The sequence below is a fragment of the Morus notabilis genome, unplaced genomic scaffold, assembly GCF_000414095.1.
Source record: "Morus notabilis unplaced genomic scaffold, ASM41409v2 Scaffold243, whole genome shotgun sequence".
Classification (NCBI taxonomy): domain Eukaryota; kingdom Viridiplantae; phylum Streptophyta; class Magnoliopsida; order Rosales; family Moraceae; genus Morus; species Morus notabilis.
Window position 1 is genome coordinate 429,896 of NW_010359811.1, and position 17,566 is coordinate 447,461.

Consider the following 17,566-nt stretch of genomic DNA (forward strand, 5'->3'; position numbering starts at 1 on the left):
AGAGAAAAATAAAAAATAATTTTTAGTTATTTTTTATTTTTTATTTTCGTTTTCTCCTCTTGAACAGAGAGAGAAAGAGACATTAATAAGTTTTTTTATACTAAAAATAATCTCTTGATAAAACTATTAAATGTATTATTAAAAATAATTTTTGTCTGAATTAAAAACGTTTTTATTTTTATTTTTATATAAAAAAATAAAATTATTTTAAAACGAGTTCCAAGCGCACTAATATTTCCATTCTCGTACCCCTTCGTGCCTTGATTTGGCTGCCTCTTTTTGGTCTTTTAGAAACCAACCCAAAACCATCTTTCTTTCGTTTGATTTCTCTTTTCTGTTTATCTTTCTGTCTCTCTTTTTTTTTTTTCTCCCTCATGCTGATAAGTTCAATATCGCTGTCTCATTTTTCCGAATATTCTTCTTCTTCTTCTTCTTCTTCTTTTTCTTCTTCTTCTTCTTCTAATTAACGTCTATTTTCTCTTCTTCATATTCTTGTCTCTCTGATTCTCTGTTGATTTTGAATTGATTAAGGAATGGGGTTTGTAATATCCTCGAGGGATAAGATAAATAATATTTTTGGTGTTTTTGTTTTTGGACTTCTGGCTTTGAGTATTTGTTTGAGTGGATTTGGATGCACCGCTCAACTTCTGCCTGAAGATGAAGGTACGTTTGAATTGTATAATTGATTAGTACGTCATTTCTAACTTTGTCCGGGTGGAACTTATTGTTCTGTTTGGTTGCTGAGAAAGTGTAGGAAAGCGAAAGAAAATATTTGATACTGCTGTTGGTTAATAGGTAGTTATGCTGTTTTGTGTTCTCTGTTTTATTCTTGTTAGTTAACCTTTTTTCCATTGTTTTCTTGCTTGTGGTTTTAGCTCTTTTTTTTTCCATTATTTTCCTTTCTTATATTTTAAACAAATTGTTTGCTTTTCTTTTTTAGCAAATTATTTTCATTAAAGAAATATCTTCTTCAACATGCATATATCTTCTCATGTAGTAAAGTAATCATGTCAACCTTTTTAGTGGTTATATATATATATATTTTGCCCTGCATCCCCTTTAATATGTAAAGAGGGTTAAACTTCGTAACATAGGAGATAATGGTCCTATGGTACTAGATATATAGCTGTTAAAATTTTCCATAAATATATGTATATGTATAAGGAGATTTTAAGTACTGTTTGAAAAAATGATCTATAGATATTTTTTTTTATTTTGTCGTTTAGACTTTTCTTTCTCATATTCTGGTTCTAACTTTTCTGAAAGTTGCAAATGAGTGAAGGAATTGGATTACTTGTAACTTTAGCATGGAGTTCAATTATAATGAGTTTGTTGGCTGGAATGGGGATTGGATTATTATTTCCTAAAGTTGCAAATAATTGAAAGTGGTTTTCTCTTTTCTCTTTTCATTTATTTAGTTTTGCGTCTCATTTTCCTTCTTTAGAATAAGATTACTATTAAAAATTAAATACATCAACTACTAAAGAGACAACTGTAAAGATGGTAGATTGTGATTGTTCAATTATGTATAAGATATATATATATATATTATATATATATATATATATATATGGGGCATCCACAGATTTGGTCATCTTATCTATAAATGGTCAGACGGTTGACCAAAGAGAAAGGAAAACAAAGATATTGCGATTTAATAATATACAATTATTCGATTATTTATTTATTTATTTTGACCATCTTATTTTTAATACGCAAACGAAATGAAGACTCGTCTGAATTATATTTTGGTCTAAACCCAATTTAAAAAAAGACTAATAATTGTGTATCCTTATTCAATAATGAAAGATAAAAGATTACAACTTTTATTCAATACAAAATTATGACACTTTTTTTTTTTTCAAGTTGGTCCACAGATAATAGGAGCCAAATTATGAAGTGGATAAAGTGCAAATATGTCAAAAATAAATAAGATCAAGGTGAAACTTAATTAGAAAATAGAGGGAGGGAAATTAGGAGATAAGGAAATAACAGAGATAAAGAAAGATTTTTTATTTATTTTTTTTATTTTTTGTATGAACTGAATGCAGCTATGTATTTTGTTGTACATTTTGATTGCTTTGGGGGCTATTTCTGATCTCTATTATTTGTTTTGGTATTCTTACTATGGATGAATATATGTGTATTTGGCAGTGCAAACTCTTGAAACAATATCCAGAAAACTAGAACTGAAGAGTAGTTTCTGGAACATCAGCCAAAGTTCTTGTCAGAACAGTGTGGGTTTTAATACGACAATAGTCCCCGAAGACATTCTAAGCAATGTCACATGCGATTGTTCTTCAGTAATTAATGGTACTAATATTTGCCATATCAAGACCATGTAAGGATTTTCTTTTCTGGTCCTTACTTTCTTATTAAATGTTAGTTCTTAAATTTCTTTTTAATAAATGACTGAAGTTTTGAATTAGGAAAATGACCCTTTCTAGAAATTGTTAATCATTGACTTGACTGACTAGTGGTTTCTCACTCATTAATTTAGTAATTTGTCACTGATTAATTTCATGATTTGTGGTTGATAAACCTATATCAGATTGTAATTAACTTTTATCAGTCAATAATTTATTAAGAAGAGTGTTAAATGCAGACTCGACTTTTTTTTTTAGATGCTACTTTATTTTTTTGACATGTGGCATCTCACTTTTTTAAAACTAACAAACTTAATAATAAGTCACTTCTTTTGATCATAATTACAAGAGTATCAGTAGTTGCAAATATTTATGCTACTTTTTTAAAGATTGAAATCCTTTTTTTTCAGCTATTATTTACAACGTTACAATTCAATTTTATGTAAATATTAAAAACTCCAACGCAGAGCAATATTAAATTACAAACAAGTATTTTTTTACTAATATATATATATATATACATATATAGAAAAAGTAAAATTAATTATATATATAACGTTAAGGTAAAAAAAAATGTATATGATATTTAAATATAACATAATAACAAATTTATGTAATAGTGACTACCTTTTTTTGTTTACGAATTACGCTGTGTTAAATATATACATATATTGATATATTTAATTTGAAAAACGTCTAAATATACCTTTTGTTTAACAAAAATACTCCTAAAAATTTTCTTCTTTTATTTTTTAACTAGAATATTTAATGTTATTTTTGTTTATGTTATTGTTAGTCGTTTTTCATTTTTTGTTTTCGTTTTCTCCTCTCTCAAATAGAGAGAGAGACATTAATAGATTTTTTTTATACTGAAAATAATCTCTTAATAAAACTATTAAATGCATTTTTAAAAATGATTTCTGTCTAAGATTGAAAATTTTTTCATTTTCATTTTCATACAAAAAATAAAATTATTTTAGAACAAGTTTCAAACGCACCCATTATACTCGAGCCTCAAGTCTGTAAAATCACGCAAAACTACCGCTTCTCTGTAAAATTGAGTTTTGACAAATGAGAATATAATTGTCCTGTTCTTTCTTATGTTAATTTTATTACACACGTATTAAAACAATGATACGTATATGACAGTCAGTTGAAGGGTCTCAACTTAACGGGAATTCTACCTGAAGAATTTGGAAATCTTACTCATCTGGAAGAACTGTAAGTCCTCTATATATACACACATATATATATATAAATGTATGTATATAATTAAATTAAGTAACATGAGTGAAAATCACCGTCAGAGGAAGACTAAAAGTTTAGCTTTGACTAAACAGTGATCTCACTCGGAACTACCTCAATGGATCAATCCCTCCAAGCCTTTCTCGTGCCCCTCTCAAAATTCTGTAAGCTTACCTACCTAATTATCATTAATGCATTTTGGATCTCTTAAGGAAATTACATAATTAATGTTCAATACAAAATTAGTACACTAAATAGAAAATACATTTGCTTAATCTCATAAATTTGGGTTCATCTTTTGCAATGCATATATATTGCAGGTCTCTTCTTGGAAACCGACTTGGCGGCTCCATTCCATCCTGCTGAGATTGGTGACATAAGTACGCTTCAATCTTTGTAAGTTTGCCAGTACTAGTGTTTTTCTTTTATCGAGTCGGAGGAGCGAGGATTTTGAATTTACCGTTAGAATATGTCTGTAACCACAACACACTCTATTAGTCGAATGACTCTAAATTGTGGTGCATAATTTTCCAGGGTGTTGGAAGATAATCTGCTTGATGGACCTCTCCCTCAAAGGCTTGGGAGTTTGAGTAATTTGGAAAGACTGTAAGATTTCTATCCCCTGTAATTGTCGTTCAAATTTAACCAATTATAGATCTATTTTAAAAGAAAAATTATAAGCATAAGCTCACTCAATAATTAAAAGGGCATAATGGCAATGATCCTTTCTGTCTAAATTTTTCAGTGGAATAAATTTTTTTCATAAATGTTCCACTGAAAAAATATTTGGGCCCGTGCTTAATATTACAAATTTTTTCATATGATTGTAGTGGTTACTCTAATATATATCTATCAATGTGTTTATTGTCTTAGCCACAATATATAAATTTGATGGTTGTAATAAATTAAATAGTAAACTAAAAAATTAACGACAATTAATGAAATTAGAGTCTTATCATAACACGTTATTAAATTTTTATATTTGAAGGTGACCAAATGTAACCATTAAAAACTCGTACCGTTATGCATATATTTGATCCTATGGAGTATTCAAATTGATTTCTCAGTCTCTGCAAACTCTGCTAGTGTCATTTTTTTTTTTCTTTTTATAAGAAATGGCACAAACTACAATCTTATATCTTTTTGTCGACCATTGAGCATAATCAATACTTTCTATTTGAAGAATTGTGTAGATGATCAAAATTAATATTTCCATTTTGGCGTCCTGCTTTTCCATTGCACAGACTTTTATCCGCAAACAATTTTACAGGGACAATACCAGAAACATTTGGAAATTTAAAGAACTTAACCGATTTGTAAGTGGTGCAATTTTTTATTGTCTCTATTTCTTCTTTTTTTTTTTCTTTTTCTTTTTTGAGTTTAGAGATTTATCATCCTTATTTTACTCTTTTACTACCTGCAGTAGGATAGATGGTAGCAGAATATCAGGAAGGATACCTAGTTTCATTGGGAACTGGACCAATCTTGGAAGGCTGTGAGTACTGCACTTTCACCTTTTATCTTCCTTCTTTTCTATCTCCAAAAAGTGTTTGCAAAAATTGCTTGATTTAATCTCATATGTACCCTTAAATTTTAGAGTCTATCTTAATTTTATCTTTAAATTTTAAAACTCTCACTTCATTTATTAAATTAAGAATTAGTCCAACTTATCTTTTTTTTTGTTAGAATTATTGTTAAAAGCAAACGCAAAATAAGGAGAGTTAAGTGTGATTATATATTTTTTATTATTTGTCTTATCTCATTTTTTCCCGTCAGTTTTTAACATAAACTATAATATAGGAGATTAAATGAGACTAATTTAAAATTTCATAGGTAAAGCGGGAGTTTTTATAATTAAAAAAAGTGGAAATGAGATTTAAAGGGTACTGGTGATAATAATCATTTTCTACTTTTATGATGTGAGAGTACAAATTTGTTGCAGGGATATGCAAGGCACATCCATGGAGGGCCCTATTCCTTCAACCATATCACTTTTGAGAAACTTAACTGAATTGTGAGAGCCTGTTTTTCTATCAAAAAATCATATTTACTTGTGGTTTAGTTAATTAGTTAGATGAAAAAAGTTTTAATAGTGTAACCGTTGAATTATCGGCTTCGTTACCAGGAGGATTTCGGATTTGAGCGGATCAAGCTCAAGTTTCCCGGATTTGCAGGACTTGAATCTTTTGAAAATATTGTGAGTTCAATGTAACTTAATTATGTGCTGCAACTTACTATCTCCATGGTTCTCTAGGACTTACTGAGTTCATGTTTGTGATTCAGGATATTGAGGAATTGCTTAATTAGTGATGAAATTCCGTCCTACATTGGAGATTTGACAAGCTTGAAAACATTGTGAGTGCCTAAAACTTTTTAAGTAGTGATAGGGTATAAACGGTTAATTTTTATAAATTTAATTCGCGTTTAATTAAAGATACTTATTGGTTTTCCTTTGTGTATTCTAAAACTTGTAAAGAAGCTCATTTCTTTGAAAAACAGGATCAATTAGCATTGCCTTCTAGGAGGGTGTAATTGTTAAATATTAACTGTATTTGATGTCAGTGTTCTTTATTTACAATTGACTACATTTTAGAGTATGAAAAGTGAAAGGAAAAAAAATGTTTTTAAAACAAGATGGAGCTATTTCTATATATAATTAATTTGATTGTGCTGTATTCTGTAATTCATGGTGAGAAACTACTAATATATGCCTGAATTGGACATTGGTTTTAGAGACCTGAGTTTCAACAAAATTACCGGTCAAATTCCGCAGACAATGCAGAGTATCACTAAAAATCTAGACTTCGTGTAAGTTGATTACTATTAGAGCATTGGTTTAACTATTTCAAGTGACCAAGACGTATTATTTTGTTTTGAGAAAAGAGCTTACTATTGTTCTATGAATGTAGGTTTTTCACCAACAACTCGCTGACCGGAGAAGTACCAGATTGGATCATGAATACACAAAATAAATTGTTAGTATATTGAGCTAGCTACTTATTCCTATGATCTTTGTTTCATTTAGCTCTCAAGCTATCTATACACTGCATTTTCACAATCGCCTATAATGTTTTTTCTGCACTCGAGAGGTTAAATTTAACGGCGGAACTATGATTTGTATCCCGAAATTTTGGAATGTGCATGCATCCAATTTTTCTACCATGGATGATGAAAAGACACAATCTGATAAAAGCGGAAAAAGGTTATAATGGATGAGATCATTTTTAAGCCTCATTCAATGGATGAGATTTGGGCGTTACATCACAAAAAAAATAGGATGAACTGTAGCCTTACCTAAAATTTTATGTCTTGTTTACCTTTCTGCGGCCTATCAAATTCCATGACTTTCATTTGCAGTGATTTGTCTTACAACAATTTCACGAGGTCATCTCAACTTAGTTGCTCGAGTTTGTCTGTGTAAGTTTTCATCAATATATCTCTCTCTCCTGATATAAAATAGTGCAACCATTTGTGTTCTTCGAATTCAATATATACTTCAGCTAGCTTTTCTGATAAAAGGATCTATGTGTAATTGTTGCGTTAGCAATTTATTAACATATTAATTTTTGAACAGGAATCTAGTTTCTAGTTACTCATCTTCAGAGGGCCAGTCGTAAGTTCTTTCCTCATTATGACTTTCAACTATGATTCATTTTACCACACTATATCGTATGACTCGTGAATGACTAAGAAATGATTTCAATAACTAGATGGTGCTTGAAGAAGGATCTCCCTTGCTCCGGAAAACCACAACGTAAGGACGAATTTTAACCATCTTGTTCATTCATGAACTTGGAAAAGTAACAAGTTAAGATTCAGGTGGATGTCATACTGAGTTTAATGCGTGTTGTACCTGTAGATCATTCTTTGTTTATCAATTGTGGAGGGACGAAATTGGAACATGACGGCAATGAATACGAGGAGGACCTAACCGATGGGGGCGCTGCGCACTTCGTTTCTTCAGCAGAAAAATGGGCATATAGTAGTACAGGGGTTTACATGGGAAAATCTGATGCACCATACAGAGCAACTTTTGCAAATGAGACTAAACCGCAGTTTTATCAATCAGCCCGCCTTTCCCCTCTATCACTCAAGTATTATGGCCTTTGCTTGCGTGAGGGCAGTTACAAAGTGCAGCTTCACTTTGCTGAAATCATGTATTCTGATAACCAGACATTTACTAGTCTTGGCAGGCGCATATTCGATGTCTCAATTCAAGTGAGTGAAAGTAGATCTACATCATTAGAAGTGTATTTAGCACGCATGCCCCCTAAACTTTTTTCCGATTGGCAAGTTACCCCCGTAAAATTTACATTTTCGCAAGTTATCCCTTAATTTAACAAAGTAATGTGGATTGTCCCGAGATTGATAACAGCTATTAAACCTTAGATGGAAACTCAACTGTACACATTACGTGAGCTCATTTGGAGGAAAAGACTTCGGATGACCAACAAAGCACATCACGTTATGTGCATGAGGAATTTTCTTCTAAATTTTAACATCATTCATTGATCTAGGGACATGCTGCAACATTTTATTAAATGAAGAGGGAGTATTTTGCCACAATTAGAAGTCTAGGGACAACTTGCCAATTGGTCAAAGTTGAGGAGGCGAAAGTGCCAAATACCCTTATTAGCATTATACTATATCTTGTTTCTTACTTGTATGGCTCTTTCCCAGATATAGTTTTGCTTCAAATCACAAAGAAAAAAGGGGATAAAATTTCATATTTTGGTTAAAACTACTAAAGCTTCTGATGGACTTGTGAATAGGGGAACTTAGTTTTGAAGGACTTCAACATCATGGAGGAAGCTGGAGGGGTTGGAGTAGGCTTAACAAAGACATTTGATAATGTTTTTGTTAACGGTAGCACTCTAGAGATCCACTTGTACTGGGCGGGGAAAGGAACTACTGCTATTCCTGACAGAGGTGTTTATGGACCTCTTATATCTGCCATTACTGTGACACCAAGTAAGTTTGATGATATTTAGTATTTACTTACTATGATCTCCATCTTTGCTTGAAATCTTAGGGTAACAAAATATCTTCTCTTTCTTTACAGACTTCAATGTCGATACTGGCGGGTTGTCTGTTGGAGCAATTGTTGGCATTGTAGTTGGATCGTTTGTTGGTGTCCTTTTTATTTTGGTGGCACTTTGGAAGATGGGTTTCTTGGGGGGAAAGGGCATCGAAGATCCAGGTGAGAATTAATGACACCCAAAGTTTCTTTCAAATAGGAACCTCACTTGGCAAAGAGGTTGGATATCAGTGCTTTGTGTGGTCATTGGGGTGCATTTGCATGATATTGATTTATTTATTTGTTAATTTGCCTATGTTTAATATACTGTTTCAAAATTCCTAGTTAATTAACATATCCAATATATATATGAAAACATTGCCGAGGAGAAAAAATGATTAGTCCTTGCTGGACAACATATTAAGGATTTAATTTTAAAATGGAGAGTTCAATGGCTTTGGAAAAATATTGTTGCAGTCCGCAGTTCCTTACTTTCCATTTAAATACGCGATCGTATCTGCAGGTAGTTTCTGTTGAGATTTAAACCGGAAAAGTATGCTTATGAGTTATGAATGGTCAAGTCTAGATAATCTACATCAAATTCTTTTTGGTTTCTTAATACTGATTTAGCACTTGAGAGTAAATGGGCTGGTTTTTCTTGACAGCACTTCATTTAAGGCAAACATGTATTGTAGAATAACTAATTTGGTTTGCCACTTTGACTATGTCACTACACGAAACTACCTAATATATGTTTATTTTTACAGAACTACGTGGATTGGAGTTGCAAACAGGTTACTTTTCACTAAGACACATTAAAGCTGCTACCGGTAACTTTGACTCTGCAAATAAGATAGGTGAAGGAGGTTTTGGGCCGGTTTACAAGGTAAGTACAATATATTTGTTAAATTTTGGTCCATGTCTGTAAGTACATGTTAAGATAATCTGAAGAAAAACAATTGTCTAAAATATTTGATGTTGGATTTGCTTGCATTCTTTTAGGGGGTACTATCAGATGGTCGTGTGATTGCTGTTAAGCAGTTGTCATCCAAATCGAAGCAAGGGAACCGTGAATTTATAACCGAGATAGGCATGATATCTGCATTACAACACCCGAATCTTGTGAAGCTTTTTGGTTGCTGCATTGAAGGCAATCAATTGATGCTCATATATGAATACTTGGAAAACAATAGTCTTGCTCGCGCACTTTTTGGTAAATGGTTGCCTCGCGCATCTACGGTACTTTAATCAATTTTAAGGACAAGATTTCACATTGTTCTAACCGTTTTGACATTGATAGGTTCCAAGGAACAGCAGCTACACTTGGACTGGCGAACAAGACAGAAGATATGTTGGGGGATCGCAAGGGGGTTAGCTTATCTTCATGAGGAGTCAAGGTTGAAAATAGTTCATCGCGATATAAAGGCAACAAATGTGCTGCTTGATAGGGATCTAAATGCTAAGATATCTGACTTTGGTTTGGCAAAACTTGATGAAGAAGAGAACACCCATATCAGCACACGCATAGCCGGAACAGTGTAAGATGATTCTCTCTACTTTGGAAGTTAATATATCATATAATGTATATATTGCAATTTATATGTCCACTAAAGTATGACCTATTTTTTCACTTTCATCCTTAAAACTTTCTTTTTCTTTTTCTTTTTCTTTTTTTTTTTTTGGTTTGGAAATTGGCTCTTTAAACTTAACTGTTGTTTCCAAAGATTTTGGTCAACATCTGAGAATTAGTATGAAGTAGTGATACTTTCACAAAGCAACATAATCCATGAAGCATTGAACTTTCAAGGAAAAAAGTTTTAAGGAACAGAACTTCTAAACTGGTATGAAATGATGGATTAAACCAAACAACTATTTATAGAAGAGATATCCAGCGGGACATTGCTTTCTTATTTCATTTAATAAAGTTTCAGTATCTTTTTTTTAAAAATAAAAAATAAAAAAAATCATATTGTTGACTCATCACAGCAAAGACATGTAACAATATCACATTACATTACCGAACAAATCGTTTGAGATGCTTCCCTTAGTTAAGGCATTATGCTAACTAATGTGAACCTATCTGTTTTGCATACAGAGGTTATATGGCTCCTGAGTATGCAATGAGGGGTTACTTGACTGACAAGGCAGATGTTTACAGCTTTGGAGTGGTGGCTTTAGAAATAGTCAGTGGGAAAAGCAACACAAATTACAGGCCAAAGGAGGAGTTTGTTTATCTTCTTGATTGGGTAAGTCTTGAATTGCATTATGTGGGCTGTGAAAGATCTTTTTGCTATTATCTTGCTCTTATGCTTTTCTAATAAAGTTTGAAAATCACATGGAAATTAAATTGTTACATTACGTTGTTCAAAATTAATGGCATTGCTTCCAAGAAGCTGCTTGTGGTTTCATGGTTTCAAGCTGCTTCTGGGAATATTTGGATAACTTTTCGAAAGTGTTTATAGTCAAAGCCATAAAACGCGGCTTCTCAAGAAACTCTTCTAAGAATGCTTTGAAACTTGTATCAAAGTTTATAAAAATTTGTAATGTCTATTATAGCTTTTACTTTTCTTTTTCTACTGCATAAAAGCATAAGCAAAACCAACATAATAAACTATCAAAACTTCTTTTTTTTTATGTCGTCAACTTTCTACTTGAAACAATGTCTAAACTTTTCCTTTGTTTTCCTACATACAACTGTAGGCCTATGTCCAACAAGAACAAGGAAATCTCTTGGAACTTGTGGATCCTAGCCTCGGCTCAAAGTACTCGAAGGAGGAGGCTATGAGAATGCTTAACATAGCGCTCTTATGCACCAACCCATCTCCCACTCTTAGACCAACCATGTCTTCTGTGGTGAGCATGCTGGAGGGAAAGATCCCGGTCCAAGCCCTGTTGGCGAAGCGCAGCTCGTCGGAGCAGGATCCGCGGTTCAAAGCCTTTGAGAAGCTAACACATGACAGCCAAACAGACAACTCTTCATACTCACACGACAGCCACCAACCAGGCATGTCTATAGATGGGCCATGGATTGATTCCTCTGTTTCTCTCCAGAGTAGGGATGATAACCCGACCAACACCACGTCAAGTAGGTGTTAAGGATCTTTATGATGTCGATTTGGAAACATGGAAAGACTAGCAAAGGAACAAGATTTTACTTTCATTTGGAACTCGTTTCAAAATGATTTTATTTTTTATATAAAAAAAAAATGAAAACGTTTTCAATCTCAGACAGAAATCATTTTTAAAAATGAACTTGGTAATTTTATCAAGATATTGTTTTTAGTATTAAAAAACCAACAGAAAATGAAAAACGACTAAAAGTCGCTTTTCATTTCTCTCATTTTACACTAAACTAAAAAATCATTTTTATTTTCATTTTTTGTCTTTATTGCGCCAAACGCCGTTTTGGAAACGTTTTCATTTTTTTTTTCTCGAGAATCGTGAAAAATAAAAAGGGGATCAATTCCAAACACGGTTTGTTTTCTATAATTTTTTTTTGTTTTATTTGTTTGCCAGTTTTGTTTACATTAATATTCTTTTGTAAAGCCGCTGTATATTATTATCCCCATTTGTGTTGGCGTATGAATATTTGCATTTAAGCACATGTGAAAGAGATTTGGTGAAAAAATCTTGAGAAGCTTTGATAAGCTATGAGTTTGGTTGCTTGGGAAAATTTTAGATTGAGAACTAAGGGTCCAATTTGTCCCCCAATTTCCATTTTGGTAATTATCAACCTCTTGAAATTTGGAACCTACCAATATGTCCCAAAACGGATGACGTTATTTACCACAAGCACCTCACACTGTTGATAGTTTTCTCCCCTCAACTTTTTGTGCTTTGGCAAATTGTCCACTGAAGTACTTTTTAACTTTGGTAGGTCCCTACCTTTCGTTACCAATATAACAGGCCTTATCAATTTGGGAATTTGGGCTAGACTGTAAAAATTAAGATGACGTTTGATTTATGTATTCAGAATTATGATTCAGAACTATTTTCATTTTACGTGTATTTTTTGTGAGAGAAAATACTGTAGAGAACCATGAATCATGATTCAGAATCAAGGACGAATATAGGAAACAAACGTCCCCTAAGAGGAAATGAGAAAAATACATTTTAAAAATACATGTCTCAAGATTTTTATCTTACTCTTTATTAATAACCTTTTTAGTCAAATAACTATACTAATAAAAATGTATTAATAAAAAATGAGAGATAAAAATTCAAATCCATTAACTTTAAGAGTAAATTTTACAATTTTCTCAAAAATTTGACAAGTTCATCAGGCTAACTTATACATTTGCTAATTAAGTTTATCATATTACACTTTCTATACATCAAACAAAAGGGTGTTCCTTTTTTTTTGTCTTTCTATTAACATAGTAGGAAAAGAAACTATAACTGCAAACCAAAAAATAAAAAAATAAAAAAAAAATAAAGAAGCCAGCTGAAACAACTACTTATTTAAATCCTAAACAAATTTCTTGAGAGATAGAATTAAAAAATATATATGTATTTACGCGCAAGGTTTTCTTCTAGATTATAGTTTATTCATCACAAAATGGAAGTATCCAATTTGCCACACCTGGGTTTGCGTGCCAAATTGTAAATAAGCCATAGAACAAGGGCAATTAGGTCCAAGATTGCGACCAAGCAATAGAGTGTTGAGTTGTGTGTCGATTCTCTTGCTGGCCCGCTGCAACTTATCTTGATCTGATCAACCCGCACCTCCAGACGTTGATGAAGTTAACCAATCACAACCGTAGGATTAGATTGCAGAAAGCTTTTTCCATCGGTTTATGCACCATCAATCTAACACCCTTATAACATTCTCGAGCATCCCGAGATTACCGGTTGTGTCACTTCCTCATCTCACTACCTATAAATACTCCATTTTACACTTAAAAATTGTGTCAGTCCAATTCTAGTTCCAAGTTCCTCACTTACATCTATTACATATTTTGTCACTTCCCAAAAAAAAAAAGAAAGTTGTTGAAACTTAAACCAAAATTCTCTATAATGGATGAGTCAAAAATCCATGAAAATGGTCACATTGGCAATGTTGAACTTGTGTTTCAACAAACTAGTGAGGAAATACTTCTTGGGTTTGATCCAACTTCATGCGAAAAATCTCGAAATTTATTTTATGTGCTCAAATGTTCTATGGTCAAGTTGCTTCTAGGTGGAGCTGACAAAGTGATCAAGGACCAAAGAGCACTGAAAACCAAACTTCCTGATCTTGCAAAGGGCCTCGAATTACATGATTTGCGAAGCTCTTTGCCGGAAAAGGAAAGGGTATACGAAAAATCCGGTAATAGTACTTTTCTTAACTCGAGCGCGGATTATGAACATCCCTTACAAGTTGAAAACTTTCCCACAAGGGATCACAATAATCTTTCCCTTATAAACTTTCTTGCTTTTGTTATGTCACTAGTGGTGAAAATCATGGGATTTCAGTTTAGTCTGCTGATTAGCTTTCTCACATTTCCAATTTGGTCATCTTATGTTCTCTTCATGTTCTTGTTATTTCCACTTCAAACTTTAGACCAAGTTAGAGGGTATTTCATGAAAAAGGTGTTGGGAATGTCGGGTGGGACATGCATGCTTTTTACTTCTTCCGTGTCTAAGCGCGTAAATGCGCAGAAATCAAAAGCTGTGAGGATTGGATGGGCCTTGTTCTCTTCGATCTACGTCTGTTCCGTGCTTCTTGGATTGCTTGCATTTGGATTTTTCCTTGGGGGATTTGTAATGAAACACCTGGTTGAAAAGCCTATTCAAACAAGGGAGAACCTTAATTTTGACTATAGCAAAGCAAGTCCCGTCGCCTTCGTGCCTCTCAAGGACAATGTAGGACATGAGACGCGCAGCAGCGCTCGTGTTATTCCTTATAACCACAAATTGCAGCTTGCTGTTTCATTGACTGTGCCTGATTCCGAATATAATCAGAAACTCGGTGTCTTCCAGGTAGTTTTTTTGAATTTCAATAGTTTTTTTTCTTTGATTTACCTACGTGTCTTCCTTTCTAGTTCGAATATGTCGTGCTTGAAGCAACATGCATAAGGAAATAGCTATTCTTTGTTTTCTGGTCATCTATAGTTTTTTACACTTGCATGACACACTATTAATTGTCTGTGCAGCCTCAGAATTATTTCACTAGTTATCAAAATAAAGTGATAAATGTACCATTTTTTTTTTTTGAGGTCATATTTTGTAATTTTATAATTTTAAGGCTTTAGTTTGAATCGGCATTTTTTTTTCTTTTACTATTCGATCAAGTGTGACAGCATTCATTGTTTGTGCCTGAAGGTGAGAGTGGACTTCTTGGCTGCAAATGGCAATGTCATAGCAAGTGCAGGCCATCCATGCATGTTGCGCTATAAAAGCCATCCAATTCGCATCGTCGAAACGGTTCTCAAGAGTGCTCCTCTTATTGCTGGTTTCCAATCAGAATCCCAATTGCTGAACATAAAAATGACCGAGTTCACCGAAGGAATCGAACCGACAGCATGCATGAGGATCATACTAGAACAAAGAGCAGAGTACCTTCCTGGTGAAGGCATCCCTCAAATTTATGCAGCCTCACTACTGCTTGAATCTGAGCTTCCAAAGCTCAAAAGGCTTGTTTGGTATTGGAGGAGAACAATATTTGTGTGGATAAGTATTATGTCATTTTTGATAGAGTTAGTGTTCATCTTTGCCTTCTTCAGGCCTGTAATAGTCCCAAGGCCAAGAAGTGGTTATGGTAAAAAGAATGCTCGTGGAAAAGTTAAATCATGACGGATTTTAGCATAAGAGATCTACGAATAACTTGTGTTTTTCAGCAGGAAAAAAAAAAAAAAAAACTTGAGTTGATTTATCAGCATATTTCTCTACTAATTAGTATGTCAGTACTCTTTAACTTTGTGTACCACTTATGCATTTTTAAATAAGCATGATATGATTATATTGCAGCAAAAAAGAAATGTATGGTAACCATGTCGATTTTGTTGCAAAAAGACAAAATGATAATTGAAACTACTTAGGGCTTTAATGTGCATTTTTGGTGTATACTTTGAATAATTTCAGTGTCCATAGTTACCATGTCTATCAATTCCGGGTATGGGGCGTAAAGAAGGGAGAAAAAAAATTAAGTAAATGACCCTTTTTTAATCAACTTTTTAAGAAAAATGACTGAACTTTTTTATCTTAAGAAAATGGCCTTTTTTTTTTTTTTTTTTTTACAGTAGTCAATTAATGATTAATTGATTCATTATTAATTTACTAATAATTTATCATTAATAAATCTGTAAGTTATTGCTTAAAATTGATTAATTACTAATATATTTTAGTTAATTACAAACTAATATTGATTGATAATGCAGAATCAATATGATATCAGTGATCCACCATTAAATTAATCAATGAAAGACTAAGTATAGTGATCAATCACTAAAATCAAAGAAAACGGGTCATTTCCCTAATTTTACAAACTTAAAAATCTCTAAAAAGCGGCCATGTTCCTCTATATCCTCTTTCTTTTTTTTTTTTTTCTTTTTTTTTTTTTCCTTTCTTTGCTGAAGTTAGTATTGTAGGATCCAGTATGGCCTCACATCAACTGATCAACATGGTGGGGTTGTAAAACATTTTTCATACGGATGTTTGCATTCGTTCATATCACTGATTTGAGTTTAGAATTCGAATTTTAGTACAGTAAAAAGCTCTTAGAAACAGTCACATCTAATTTTTTTACTATAATAAAAAACTCTCACATAAAATCACATTTCAATTCGAATCAACGAACTAATCGGGCGTCGTATATAACACAATAGTTTGGAGTTAGATAGACCAAGCCGTGTCGTCGCCACAATGTTTGCTCTGTCTATATACTAGCCTAGGACACGTCCTTTAGCATGTCCTCCTTCGTAACATTTTTTTTTGGTGGTAATTTACATGTGTTTTTTAAAATTTATTTAAAATTATTTAGTTTGATAAATAATATTTTCAAACAACAATATTATTTTTATCTATGAAAGTGAATAAATAAGTATGATGATAATTTAACTTATGATTTAAATTGAAAAAAAAATAGAAATAAAAAAATAAATAACAAGTAAATAGTACAAAAAGTGAAGGCGTAAATGGAAACAAAAATTAGTCATTTTTTTCTTAAGCTCAAAGTAAGAGAAAAGAGTAGATAATAAATAAGTGAAAAGTAAAAAAAGGTGAAGTGCATAAATAGAAAAAAAATGAAAATAGAAAAGCGTAAATAACAAGTAAAGAAAAAATATAAAAGGTGGAGGGCACAAATAAAAACAAAAATTATCGCTTTTTTGTAAACTCAAAATAAGAGAAAATAGTAGGTAACAACAAATAAGTGAAAAGTAAAAAAGATAGAGGGGATAAATGAAAAAAAAAATGTTTCTGTGACAGCGGCTTGCTTTATCACACGTTTATTATATACTAGACATCATCATTTCTTATACGCTGCTTCATCGGGAAAAAAAAAGGAAAAAGAAAAAGAAAAAGGAATGTGTGATTTACAAAATGAAAATGTTGATCAATATTTTGTCAACTTCTACAGAGTCAGTGTTGATCAAGAGAGCTTTTTACTTTTCATTTTTGCGTTAATTTACATAAATAAAAACCATAGTTTTAGTTTCTTTCCACAATTTATCACTCTGTTTTTAGAAGTAAAAAGGTTGCCTTTGAAATTGAAAGTTTATTTCAATCTCATCCCCAAGGGCGGAAAAGTATGATGAAATGACAAAACCCTTAATTAAATAATTTCCGACAAAAACAAAATCTCATATGTGGAATTCTATGTTGTTTATATGTGTGTGTGTATATATTAAATTTTTCTCAATTTTCCAACAATATATTCAATCTAATTAAGGTTATATTTGTAGTTTTCCCTTTTTTTTTTTTTTTTTTACCGAAAAGTGGTCGAGGAACGAAATTGGAA

General features: G+C 32.3%; 2 protein-coding genes across 2 annotated transcripts; both read left to right on the plus strand.

Annotated features, from left to right (window-relative positions):
• The first annotated feature begins 533 nt into the window (after window positions 1-533).
• On the plus strand, window positions 534-11,850 carry LOC112091029 (probable LRR receptor-like serine/threonine-protein kinase At1g53430). The gene is given in 26 exon segments (XM_024163702.1): window positions 534-663; window positions 2,155-2,341; window positions 3,516-3,587; window positions 3,707-3,775; window positions 3,932-3,971; window positions 3,973-4,007; window positions 4,146-4,217; window positions 4,856-4,927; window positions 5,035-5,106; window positions 5,554-5,625; window positions 5,737-5,808; window positions 5,895-5,966; window positions 6,345-6,419; window positions 6,521-6,586; window positions 6,969-7,028; window positions 7,186-7,224; window positions 7,322-7,365; window positions 7,471-7,829; window positions 8,384-8,582; window positions 8,674-8,811; window positions 9,396-9,514; window positions 9,631-9,841; window positions 9,929-10,166; window positions 10,724-10,874; window positions 11,329-11,717; window positions 11,719-11,850. Coding segments are annotated over 26 exon segments (3,099 nt in total). The 3' UTR covers window positions 11,765-11,850.
• Window positions 11,851-13,644: 1,794 nt separating this feature from the next.
• On the plus strand, window positions 13,645-15,402 carry LOC21400528 (seipin-2). Its single transcript, XM_024163716.1, has 3 exons — window positions 13,645-14,589; window positions 14,932-15,251; window positions 15,333-15,402. The coding sequence occupies exons 1-3, from the start codon at window positions 13,645-13,647 to the stop codon at window positions 15,400-15,402; spliced, it is 1,335 nt and encodes a 444-aa protein (XP_024019484.1).
• The last annotated feature ends 2,164 nt before the right edge of the window (window positions 15,403-17,566 follow it).